This window comes from Scyliorhinus canicula, chromosome 4 (genome assembly GCF_902713615.1).
Source record: "Scyliorhinus canicula chromosome 4, sScyCan1.1, whole genome shotgun sequence".
NCBI lineage: Eukaryota > Metazoa > Chordata > Chondrichthyes > Carcharhiniformes > Scyliorhinidae > Scyliorhinus > Scyliorhinus canicula.
In genome coordinates, this window is record NC_052149.1 from 153,005,508 (window position 1) to 153,019,124 (window position 13,617).

Consider the following 13,617-nt stretch of genomic DNA (forward strand, 5'->3'; position numbering starts at 1 on the left):
GGTAACGCTGTTTAAGGAAGGTAGCAGGGATAATCCTGGAAACAATAGGCCGGTGAGCCTCGCGTCTGTAGTAGGTGAATTATTGGGAGAGAGTTCACAGGGACAGGATTTATACCCATTTGGAAACAAATAGACTCATTATGGTTTTGCGAAGGGCAGGTCATGCCTCATTAACTTGATCGGGTTTTTTGAGGAGGTGACAAAGATGATTGATATGGGGAGGGTGTTGGATGTTGTTTACATGGACTCCAGTAAAGCCTTTGACAAGGTGTCTCATGGCAAGCTAGTACAAAACGTGAAGTTACACGGGGCCAGAGGTGAGTTGGCAAGATGGTTACAGAACTGGCTCAGTCATAGGAAGCAGAGGGTAGCAGTATAAGGGTGTTTTTCAGAATGGATGGTTGTGACTAGTGGTGCTCCACAGGGATCGGTGCTGGGGCTACTGTCGTTTGTAGCATGCGTAAACAATTTGGAGGAAAATGTAGCTGGTCTGATTAGTAAGTTCGCAAATGACACCAAGGTTGGTGGAGTGGCAGATAGTGTTGAGGATTGTCAGCGGATACAGCAGGACATCGATAGGTTGGAGACTTGGGCAGAGAAATGGCAAATGGAGATTAAACCGGATGAATGTCAGGTAATGCATTTTAGTAGATCTAACATAAGAGGGGAAATATACCGTAAATGGCTTAGGAATATATAAAGTCAGATAAATCTAAAGATAAAGATGCATGGCATTACGGGTAACCTAGTAGCATGGATAGAAGATTGGTTAATTAATAGAAAGCAAAGAGTGGGGATTAATGAGTGCTTCTCTGGTTGGCAATCAGTAGCTAGTGGTGTCCCTCGGGGATCAGTGTTGGGCCCACAATTGTTCACAATTTACATAGATAATTTGGAGTTGAGGACCAAGTGCAATGTGTCCAAGTTTGCAGACAACATCAAGATGAGTGGTAAAGCAAAAAGTGCAGAGGTTACTGGAAGTCTGTAGAGGGATTTGGATAGTTTCAGTGAATGGGCTAGGGTCTGGCAGATGGAATATAATGTTGACAAATGTGAGGTTATCCATTTTGGTAGGAATAACAGCAAAAGGGATTATTATTTAAATGATAAAATATTAAAACATGCTGCTGTGGGGCAGCACGGTGACGCAGTGGGTTAGCCCTGTAGCCTCACGATGCTGAGGTCCCAGGTTCGATCCCGGCTCTGGGAAACTGTCCATGTGGAGTTTGCACAGTCTCCCCGTGTTTGCGTGGGTTTCACCCCCACAACCCAAAAGATGTGCAGAGTAGGTGAATTGGCCATGCTAAATTGCCCCTTAATTGGAAAAAATGAATTGGGTACTCTAAATTTGAAAAAAAACTTTTTTTAAAAACATGCTGCGGTGCAGAGGGACCTGGATGTCCTAGTGCATGAGTCGCAAAAAAAATTGGTTTACAGGTGCTACAGGGCAGCGAATAGAGTTTTGTCCTTCATTGCTAGAGCGATGGAGTTTAAGACTAAGGAGGTTTTGCTGCAACTGTATACGGTGTTAGTGAGGCCACACCTGGAGTATTGTGTTTTGGTCTCCTTACCTGAGAAAGGACGTACTGCCACTGAAGGGCGTGCAGAGGAGATTCACTCAGTTAATCCCAAAGTTGAGGGGGTTGAATTACGAGGAGAGGTTGAGTAGACTGGGACTGTACTGGTTGGAATTTAGAAGGAAGCGGGGGGGATCTTATAGACACATATAAAATTATGAAGGGAATAGATAGGATAGATGCGGGCAGGTTGTTTCCACTGGCGGGTGAAAGCAGAACTAGGGACCATAGCCTCAAAATAAGGGGAAGTAGATTTAGGACTGATCTTAGGACGAACTTCTTCATCCAAAGGGTTGTGAGTCTATGGAACTCCCTGTCCAGTGAAGCAGTTGAGGCTCCTTCTTTAAATGTTTTCAAGATAAATATAGATCATTTTTTGAAGAATAAAGGGTTATGGTGTTCAGGCGGGAAAGTGGAGCTGAGTCCACAAAAGATCAGCCATGATCTCATTGAATGGCAAAGCAGGCTCGAAGAGCCAGATGATCAACTCCTGCTCCTAGTTCTTATTATGTACTTATGTACAGGTCCACAGATCTTTGAAAGTGGCAACACAGGTGGACAAGGTAGTCAAGAAATCATACGGAATGCTTGCCTTCATTGGACGGGACATAGAATATAAAAACTGGCAAGTCATGCTACAGTTGTATAGAACCTTGGTACGGCCGCACTTGGAATATTGTGCACAATTCTGGTCGCCACACTACCAGAAGGATGTGGAGGCTTTGGAGAGGGTGCAGAGGAGGTTTACCAGGATGTTTCCTGGTCTGGAGGGTGTTAGCTATGCCGAGAAGCTGAATAGACTCGGACTGTTTTCATTAGAATGACCGAGGTTGAGGGGTGACCTAATAGGGGTCTACAAGATTGAGGGGCATGGATAGAGTGAATGGGCCAGGGTCGAAGGGCAGTCACCAGGGGGCATAGGTTTACGGTCCATGGGGCAAAGTTTAGAGGAGATGTGTGAGGCAAGTTTTTTTCAGAGGGTGGCAAGTGCCTGGAGCGTGTTGCCTGAGGCGGTTGTAGAAGCAGATACATTAATGCCGTTCAAAAGGCATCTTGACAAATACATGGAAAGGATGGGTATAGGGGGATACGGCACAAGGAAGTGCTGAGGGGTTTGGCCACAGTTGGCATCATGACCGTACGGGCCGAAGGGCCCGTTGCTGTCTGTATTGTTCTTTGATCTACTTTTGGCTACTACTGTTAAAATGTCATTGTAGTATATAATCTAACATTCTCATTTGTTCCACCTCCAAATTGTTCAAAAAGAACTAGTCATAATAAATATTACTCACACCAAATCATAAAAACTGTTTAATATAGTGATTTATAGGTCATCTCTGAAATAATCTTCCATATATTAACCCATGAATGTATGTATAAAAAAAGCTTTGTTTCCCTTAGTAAACTTGGTTTTACTGCTGAGCTCTGCCCTGTCAAGGACATTAGGGTCCTAATGCAAAACAAAACATTTGTTCATTGATGCCAGCTTCAAACCATTTGATTGTGATTAATTGTACCGCTTTGATAAATGTTACTTGATGATTGACTTTCGGCAAACATTTTTAGTTTGCATTGCAAGAAATAAAAGGTTGCATCTTTCTGTCATAAACAGAATACTATGTGATTTATCCTCAACAATGGTCCCTTCTGGATACAAATGATAGAGAGAAAAGCAACACATTGTAAAATCAGGCTAATGATACTGCTGCACCTAGGATATGCTGATAAAGCAACACTTATGTTCACAACTGATTATGGAACTTCAAACAATCAGTTTCTAATCCTGAGAAGTACCATAGTGCACGAGATGTCATCCCAACTATCACTTTGTATTGACAACATAGCTTGATAATGTTGAGCCTTAGAAATTCTCTCAACACTATCTGAAATAGATATCCTCAAAGTAACTATAGCACATTAATTTATTTAGCTATACCTGAAAGATTGATGAAAGCTCAATATTTAAACTCTTACAAGGTCACAGGACCTAGAAAAGGTGGAAAGCACCTTTCCCACAGTACCTTCACAAAAAAAAGTCACTGGATTAAAACAAATATTCAAACATCACTTGTGTATGCATGGAGTGAACACTTACATTTGGGGTGGGAAGGCGTCTGGGTTCCATTCTGGATATCTAGAAATGAAGATATTATATATCACAACAAAGCCCCCATTATTTAACATACAGTAGATATATAATGATCATCAGAAATGAACAGCTGATACTTCAAATTTAAGTATATATCACATGCATCTCAACTTTACATCTTCGAAGAACCAATCAGATGCTGAAGAAAACATCATGACCATAGGATGACTCAAACCATTGTGTAAAATAGGGGTGAGGAACCATTGGCCCCAGGACCGATCTGGCCTGTGGAGAGATTTCAAAATCCGGTCCTACCCCTTACGTGCTGCATCCTGGGCCAGCTGCCGCCATGTTCTGATGCCTGAGCCTTGGCTGCAGTGATCAAGGCCCAGTGTTTGAGTAGAGAACAAAGCCTGAGATCCAGGAGCAGGGCAGGGACAGGAAGTTGTCGGCTGGGTGAAGTGAGTAACCCAGGGCAGGGGAGAAAGGGAGCAGGCCACCTGGCTCCATCTGCAACTGATCCACTCCCCACCCTCCCAGATCCACTGATGTCCCTGAGCAGCGGCTCAGTCCCTGCAAACTGAAGAAGAGTCCCAAGCTCCAAGCGCAGATGTATCTTCGGACTGAGTTGGCCAGAGCCTTGGGTTGTTCAGTCACAGCCCTGGCTGGGGGGTGAGATTGGGGAAAGGCGGGGGGTTTGGGGGGGGGGGGTGTGAGATAGAGACAGGGTGGGAAAGAAGAAATAGAGAGAGAATGGGGAAGAACAAGCAAAAGATTGAGCTGAATTTCAGGAGTGCTATGAATGGCACACAGAAGCTGCGCTATTTTTCATGTGTAAGTTGGCCCATGACCAATTCTGTTGATGTCTGAGTGATCCTTGGTAAGAAAAAGGTTCCCCACCCCAATGTAAAATATTTACACCTAATATTTTCCAACAAACTCTTTTTTTATATCTCTATAAGGAACCAGGTATAATTAACTAACCACACAATTCAACAATAATGTGGTTGATTAATGTGCTTAAGTTAGTAAAACTATACTGCACAATATGATCAGCACAAAAAAAAACTCCATACATTTCCACAAGGAGGTCACAAAGACGTATGTGTGTTGTACTATTTTTGTGCTGGTTCCACTCCTGTAAAGAAAGAAAAAATAACATTAAGAAACATATCAACAGGACTTAAAAATCCAATTTGCAAGAAGAAAATTTACAAGCTTTGTGACTTCCCAGAGCTAATAGGTATTAAAGTATGATATTTATTTTTAAATTTTTACAATTAAAGGGTAATTTAGCATAGCCAATCCTCCTACTCTGCACATCTTTGGGTTGTGGGGGTGAGACCCACACAGACAAGGGGAGAATGTGCAACTCCACATGGATAGTGACCTGGGGCCGGGATCGAACCCGGGTCCTCAGCGCCATGAGGCAGTAGTACTAACCACTGTGCCACCCCCATAAGGTATGATAATAAAGTGAAACTACAAAGGCAAAGATTTCAAAAGGCATTTGAATCATATTTCACCATTAGGAAGGAGAAAGGTAAATTCATCTTGAGCCATGTTCCTCACCTTAAATATTCTCTACATATTGCTAATAAAGACAAACTAATAATTTCAGTGATAAATTAGAGGAAATGTCAAGGTCTCCAGGGATTCAGTTACCCACACTGTTATTAAGGTAACTGCAGGCCACCATTGTTGCTTGCCAATCACAAAAAGCTAGGATTGACAGAATTAATCTGATTTCATGAATTTTACATGAGCTTCAGGAACTCGACAATTCTGCTTTAAATGTTTAAATCTTGCGGAAGCATAATATTCTCACCAATTTTAGAGATCACATCCTACGATATCACACACCATTCCACAATACAAGATCATCGAATTTACAGTGCAGAAGACGACCATTCGGCCCATCGAGTCTGCACCGGCTCTTGGAAAGAGCACCCTACCAAAGGTCCACTATAACCCTATCCCCATAACCCAGTAACCCCACCTAACACTGAGGGCAATTTTGGACACTAAGGATAATTTAGCATGGCCAATACACCTAACCTGCACATCTTTTGGACTGTGGGAGGAAACCGGAGCACCCGGAGGAAACCCACGCAGACACGGGGAGAACGTGCAGACTCTGCACAGACCGTGACCCAAGCCGGGAATCGAACCTTGGACCCTGGAGCTGTGAAGCAATTGTGCTAACCACAATGCTACCGGCTGTCCTACAATGCTACCACGCTGCCCTACATGCTACCGTGCTGCCGTACAATGTTACCGTGCTGGCAGCACGTGTATCCCGTGAAGGGATGTAGTATGAAGGAGAAAATCACAATAGGATTCCATTTCCTCAACTCCCTTCACAAACCACAATGAATACACTTATTAACCACTTATCTTTCCAAACCAAGTCCAGAATATTCAATTAATACTTTTTTTTTTAAATGCTTCAAAAGGATGGCCATCCAAGGGTTACCTGACTTATTGATTGAAACATTCATCTCAAGAGAGAACAAAAGGAACTTTCCAGGCTGATGTTGACTCTGAGCGCCATGTCCCAAAGTGGATTAAAAAGGATAGTTTCAAATTGAATGGGTCTTTCGGATACAAAGACACTGTTGCCTCCAGCTTTCATGGCGTTAAAACTTTCACGCAAGATATATAATTGACGGGAGCATGGTGGCACAGTGGTTAGCATTGCTGCCTACGCGCTGATGACCTGGGTTCGAATCCCGGCTCTGGGTCACTGTCCGTGAGGAGTTTGCACATTCTCCCAGGGTCTGCGTGGGTTTCACCCCCACAGCCCAAAATATGTGCAGGATAGGTGGATTGGCCACGCTAAATTGCCCCTTAATCGGAAAAAATTATTGGGTACTCTAAATTTTAAAAAAATATATTTTTAAAAAAGATATATAATTGACTTCTCCACCCAGAAAACAACTTTGGACTTGGCTCTCTGACCATACATGCTTGTTTTTAAAATAGCAAGCTGTTCTGCAAAAAACCCCATTAGGCAGCCATAGCACCAGTTGCAAGTCAATTAAGTGCCCAAGAGTCATAGATGTTTACAGCATGGAAACACGTCCTTTGGCCCAGTTTGTCCATGCCGCCCAGTTTCTATCACTAAGCTAGTCCCATTTGCCCACATTTGGCCCATATCCCTCTATACCCACCCTGCCCATGTAACTGTCTAACTGCTTTTTAAAGGACAAAATTGTACCCGCCTCTACCACTACATCTGGCAGTTCGTTCCAGATGCTCACCACCCTCTGAAGAAATTTTCCCTTTGGTCTCTTTTGTATCTCTCCCCTCTCACCTTAAACCTATGCCCTCTAGTTCTAGACTGCTACCTTTGGGAAAAGATGTTGACTATCTTCCTTATCTATGCTCATTGTTTTATAGACTTCTATAAGATCACCCCTAACTCAGACCATCAAATCCTGGTAGCATCCTTGTAAATCTTTTCTGCACTCTTGCTGGTTTAAAAATGTCCTTCCTATAATAGGGTGACCAGAACTGAACACAGTATTCCATGTGTGGTCTTGCCAAAGTCATTTACGACCTCAACAAGACATCCCAACTCCTAAATTTCAATATTCTGACCAATAAAACCTAGCATGCTGAATGCCTTCTTCACCACACTGTCCACCTGCGACTCCACCTTCAAGGAGCTATGAACCTGTACGCCTAGATCTCTTTGTTCTGTAACTCTCCCCAACTCCCTACGATTAACGGAGTATGTCCTGCCCTGATTTGATCTACCAAAATGCACTGCCTCACATTTATCCAAATTAAACTCCATCTGCCATTCATCGGCCCACTGGCCCCAAGGTAATAGGTAATCTGGTCAAAGATAATAATAAACAATCATAGAAGGAATTTCCATAACCTGCTCCAACATCAAGTTCACCTGAGAACCAACCTCCAAGAAAAATGACAAGAGGCGTCAGAATTTACTGAAAACCGTTTGTTGTGGAAGACGTTCAATTCAACTAAAGCATCAAATGAAGCTGAAGGCCTGCCATGAAAGAGAAACCAAGACAACCATATTATGATTGTATTGTTTTTTTCTTATCTATATCTAATCTGTGTGAGTGATAATGTGGATGAATAGAGTGAGTCTCTATGTTTTAAACTTTCTGAGCAAGTGTGTTGTAATAAATAACCTTTCTTGACGACATGGGGCTTTTCACAGTAACTTCATACTTGTGACAATAAAAGATTATTACTACTAAATTCGCGAAAAGTTTGCTGTTGGAAGTATTTAAATTGGGGCAATAACGCTGATGACAAAAAACACATACCTCACTTGCAAAACACACTTATCATGGGCAGTAAGGAAACACAAATTCTGACTGCGCCGTCTATATTAAACGGAGATTAACAAGTTTAAACTATTCCACGATGAGGTAGTGGAAAAGATGGTGTCCGACCAGAGTGACCAGATCGTATCTTTGGAGTTGGAGGTGGGTATCCTGGGAGATCAATGCAAGTCACTGCTGTCGAAGGTGGAGGAGCAGGACCACAGAACTTGCAGATTGTGGGTCTGCCGAAGGGAGTGGAGGGAACAATGAATTGTCGGCGGCCACGTTTTTGGAAGCTTTGAAGGCAGTGGTCCCTGGTGAGATTATTTCATTCAGGCGCATAGGGATAGGAAGAGGAAGAAGCACCAACAGCTGTTAGACAACGTAGGTGAGGTAGACAGAAGATACTCGGTGGCGACCACAAAGGTGTTGCTGACGGAAAGGAAGACGTTTGTAGGGGCAGTATGATCGGTTGAAGACAGGCAAGGTGGTGGGGCAGCTGCAGAGGGCGAGGGGCAGTATGAGCATAGGAAGAAGGCACGTCATGTTGGCCCACCAGTTGCGGCGTTAGGCGGCGTCTATGGGTATTTTGCAGTTAAGGCGGAAAAGGGGGAGTTGGTGTCAGGTGGAAAAAAATAAATGTGGTGTTCAGGGATTCTACAAGAAGTTGTACACGGCCGAGCCAGTTGGAGAGGCGGGGGTTATGGGGCAGTTTCTGGATGGGTTAGAGCAGGCATTTTCAAAGTCTGGTCGCGGCCTACGGGTGGGTGCCGGGAGGGTCGCAGAGCCGTCCATCGCGGCGCACCCGATTGCTCAGATTCGCGCACAGCAGCCGGCTTTTAACAATGTCAGTGGTGCAGTGGTTAGCACTGCCGCCCCACTGCACCGAGGTCCCAGGTTCGACCCCGATGGGGTGGGGAAAGTTCAGAAAATGACACGGAACACAGGATCCTAGGTTTTATAGAGAATAAGAGTACAAAAGGTTATGATGAAACTTTATAAAACGCTGGTTTGGCCTAAATTGGACGCTGTCCAACTCTGGGCTCTGGAGTGAAGGAATAATGTGAAGGCTTTACAGATAGTACAGAAAGGTTTGATAAGAATGGTTCCAAGGATGAAGGCAATCAGCATCCGAGTGGACTGGAGAAACTTGGGATATTCTCCTTAAAGAAAGGCAGTTCGAAAGGAATGGCGTTCAAAATCATGAGAGGTCATGGACAATAGGAATAGAAGCAAAGTGTTTCCTTTGACAAAGGGGTTTGAAGCAGAGGATTCAGGTCTGAAGTGTCCCAAGATATAATGAGAATTCTCACACAGCTGGCGGTTACAATCTAGAATGCACTGCCTGAATGTGCGCTGGAGGCAGATTAAACTGGGGCTTTCCCAGGGAATTTGGAAAGCACCTGAAGAGGGACAATATCCAGGGCTACAGGAAGAACAGGGAGTGTAAATAGTTAAATGACTCTTGCAGCAAAATTCCATGCTGCTTTGTTCTCTCCACAGTGATGTCAGTGGCTCGTGAATGGAGTATTTTTTTGAATTGTTTCTCCCTCATGTGCTTACCTAGACTTCCCTTAAACACATCTATGTTCGTCACCCGTAACTATTTCCTGGGGTAGGAAGTTCCAAATTCCAACCACTCTCTGGGTAATCTGGTTCCAAAACTTCACAATATCCTAAATTCTCCTTTAGATTCATTTTATTTTTTAAGATGGCTTGATGCAAATACAACAACGTATGTATGAACATAAAGACTTGAAATTAAGTTCCATCATAACATCCTGGTTACATGGCTGACATTTGTCAGAAGAATAAATCAGTGCATAGAGGCCTCTGAGCAAAGTACTGCTATAAATAAGCAGTTGCAACAGTGTACCTTGAAGCAGGTAAACAACAAATTCAAATTTATGTCCTAGCACTCGGCAGTGCACATAACTGCATGGACCTACAAGTGACCGAGCCGCCTTCAAGGGAATTGTTTTCAGCCTGTTTGATAGATAACCTTACCTTTCTTTACAAGCTCTAGCTCTGAAGCAAGTACCCGCTGCCTGAACAACAACTATCTGGAACTGCCAACCAACAAACACACCTCTCCTTACAAGAGGCAAGCAAAAAGGACTCTGGAATCCTGCGCATACTACTTGGCCAATTACAGCTGCTGTTCTGGCAGCGCCCAAAGTAGACATCAGCATTGGCAATGGATGGAAAAAGAAAACCTATACTGGATTTTGGAAACGTGATGTGAAGCAAACAATCACAGGAGAAAAGGAATGTCAGGAAAACATTGAAAATCGCCCGAAATCAGAAAAGTCTCATCCCAGACTTTATAAATTGTCACGACTTTTCAATCACTCTGGCGCCTTTTTGGGGGAAATTTCCATAATTATTCCAGGTCTGGAAAATCATTTACAAATTCCATGTCTTTTCCAGGTTTTAAATGACCTGTAGGAACACTTTGGAGAGACGTGGAGTTAACATTTCAGGTTGATGATCTTTCAACCAAAATCTTTCCATGAACTTAGAATTGTTTCCATAGAACTCTGCATAGTAAAGACCTCCAGTCTGTTCACCTCACATATCGACAAAGTAGGGCACTGAAAATCTGTGAACTGTTCAGAAACAGTACTAGATTTTTTTGTCCATTGGCAATGAATATTTTTTTGGAAATGCAGCCACACAATCTTCCTCAGAATTAGAGAGAGGCAGGTTTTTTGGGGGAATTCAATTCATTCTCAACAGTCTAACAATCAGAATCGAAAGCAATTCTACCACTAAGCGGGTATAATTTATTTGTTCATTGCTGAGGTGACCACAACCTGTTGCACATATTGAATTCCTACACTGCAGGAGGTCATTCAGCCCATCGGGTCTGCAACAACCCTCTGAAAGAGCACCCACATAGGCCCACTTCCAACCCCACCCTACCTTACCCCACCTAACCTGCCTATCTTCAGACACTAAAGGGCAATTAAGAATGGCCAATCTACTTAATCTGCTCATCTTTGGACTGTGGGAGAAAACCGCAGAACCTAGAGGAAACCCATACAGACACAGGGAGAAAGTGCAAAGTCCACACAGTCAATCACCCAAGGCCGGAATTGAATCCAGGTCTCTGTCCCTGTGAGGTAGCAGTGCCAACCACTGTGCCACCCAGCAATGTTACTTTGCAATACTGTTGAACCAAGCCTTCTCCCAGCTCACTGACAGTCCATGTTGCTTGACTCACAATAAAACATGATATTGGTACCCAGCTTTCTTGTCCTGGATTCAAGGCATTACTTTTTCCTCTGGCTCCTTATCTGGGTCCCTGAAATTCTATCAAGGTCTCTTTTGAGTCTCATCCAGACACTCCCTGTCCATTTTCACATCCTGCTTAAATATCTGCTCAGCTTTCTTGACCATTTGTTTCATTTTAACATTTGGGGGGTCAATAAAACATTTGACGAATGAAAATGCTGGCCATAATTTCTAATGACATCACCTCTCAGCAGCTTCTAAGCAGGGCATATTACAAGAGGAGTTAATAAAGTTCAGAGTAGGAATTATCATCATAACCAGGGGCGGTATGGTAACACAGTGGTTAGCACTGTTGCTTCACAGCTCCAGGGTCCCAGGTTTGATTCCCGGCTTGGGTCACTGTCTGTGCGGAGTCTGCACGTTCTCCCTGTGTTAGCGTGGGTTTCCACCGGATGCTACGCTTTCCTCCCAGTCCAACGATGTGCCGGTTAAGTGAATTGGCTATGTTAAATTTCTCTTTGTGTCCAAAAATGGTTAGTTGGGGTGACGGGGATAGGGTAGAGGTGTGGGCTTAGTTAGGGTGCTCTTTCCAAGGGCAAGTGCAGACTCGATGGGCCGAATGGCCTCCTTCTGCACTGTAAATTCTATGATTCTACGATTGTATGATAGCCATTGAAAAGTCGAGCAACATGGTGGCACAGTGGTTACCACTGCTGCCTCACGGCGTTGAAGTCCAGGTTCGATTCCAGCTCTGGGTTACTGTCCATGTGGAGTTTGCACATTCTCCCCGTATTGCGTGGGTTTCGTCTCCATCCCAAAGATGTGCAGGGTAGGTGGATTGGCCACGTTAAATTGCCCTTTCATTGGAAAAAATTAATTGGGTATTCTAAATTTATTTTTAAAATGAATAAATAATCATTGAAAAATCTTAATTTTGTCAGTCACAGTATTTAAATTGGCTTTTGTTAACTCGAAAAAAAAATCCTAAATAGGAATTTCCTGGGATTCTTCTAGTGGGACTTATTTCCTCCATTCAGATCCTATAAAAGCAAAAGCAAGAAGAGAATAATCGGAAAAAAGCACATAGAAACTTGGTACAGCAAACTTCTTGTCAAGTAATTTTCAATGGGATATAAGAACAGAGAGCCGAGAGTTCACGTATGGATCTCTGAAGGTGTCAGACCAAGTTATGAAGTTATTAAAATGCATACAGGATGAATGTCTTTATAAAGAAAGACAAAAAGCACAAGAGCAAGGAAATTATTGTAAATCTTACAAATCATCTGAATGGAGGAAATCTTACAAATCACTATCTGGGCCTCAGATGAATGATTCCGTTCAATAATGGGTATCACACTTTTGGAAGGCTATCAAAACCTTTGGGGATGACGTCTTTAAAAGAGTAAAATATCCCAAGGTACTTTGCAAAAGTAGTCCAAAATAAAGGAGATAGTAAGATAGGCAAGCAACTTTATTCAAAGGGAGAAGTTAAAAGGAGAACATTAAAGAGATGTAGAAAAACAGGAGTTTAGAGAGGAATGACAGACCTTAGAGCCCTGACACGCACACCAGCAATGAAAATCAAGGATGCTTCAACAGGCTAGCTCCATTAAAAAGCAAACATCCGTACTTAAAGTGAGTTTGAACAACATAGTAATTGACATTTCCACTGATTTTGAGGATTACTGTGTGTGCTGCCATCACTGCTGCCAATTAAGATGGCCGCTAATGTTGCACTGTGCGTATGCAGTGGTTCACATATGCGCTACGCAGTCAGTCATTCCAAAGTGTCCAGGATGGAAAACCATCAGCATTGATTTGTGCATGCGCGAATAACATCATTGTGCATCATCTGCAAAACGTGAAGTCAGATGCCTGATCCATTCAGTGAACCAAAAGTGGCTATGTGGCCGAATGGAAATAAATCATGGTGATGTCAAGAGGATTGCAGGTTTAAATCTTGCTCCAGTCTTTTACGCAAATATCTGGTTTAACTTCATGAAACCAAACGGTGTTCTTAGCCATGAGCTGAAAATGCTGATTTTCCTACCAAACATTGCAGGGCCCTTTGGTAAAATAATATTTTCTTTCGGTTTGTGCATGTATTTCTCAATCATGTTTTTAATTTTGTTTAGTTTCGAATTTAACAAAATCTAATTCATACCAATAAATTGTGATTAGTGTGTCAGCCATGTCACGGTCGGTAGCACTCTCACCACATCACAAAAATAGATTGTCGTGTTCACATAGTGCTATTTGTGTTCTTAAGAGTGAACAATTGAGCTGCACCATCTTACTTACTTATGCTGAATTGTTCAACTCACAACAGTGTGCCACCTAGCAATTCCTCTGGTGTTAGGCGCAGTCTTCTAGGATAATTCATGTCCATGCTCGAATGCAACATTGGTCC

General features: G+C 43.0%; 1 protein-coding gene across 1 annotated transcript in view; it reads right to left on the reverse strand.

The window, feature by feature from the left end:
- Positions 1-13,617, reverse strand: part of LOC119965092 (matrin-3-like) — a 142,398-nt gene that overhangs the window by 83,825 nt on the left and 44,956 nt on the right. Inside the window, 2 exon segments of the mRNA XM_038795375.1 lie at positions 3,673-3,711; positions 4,743-4,804. Of these exon segments, the coding sequence (XP_038651303.1) occupies positions 3,673-3,711; positions 4,743-4,804 (101 nt within the window).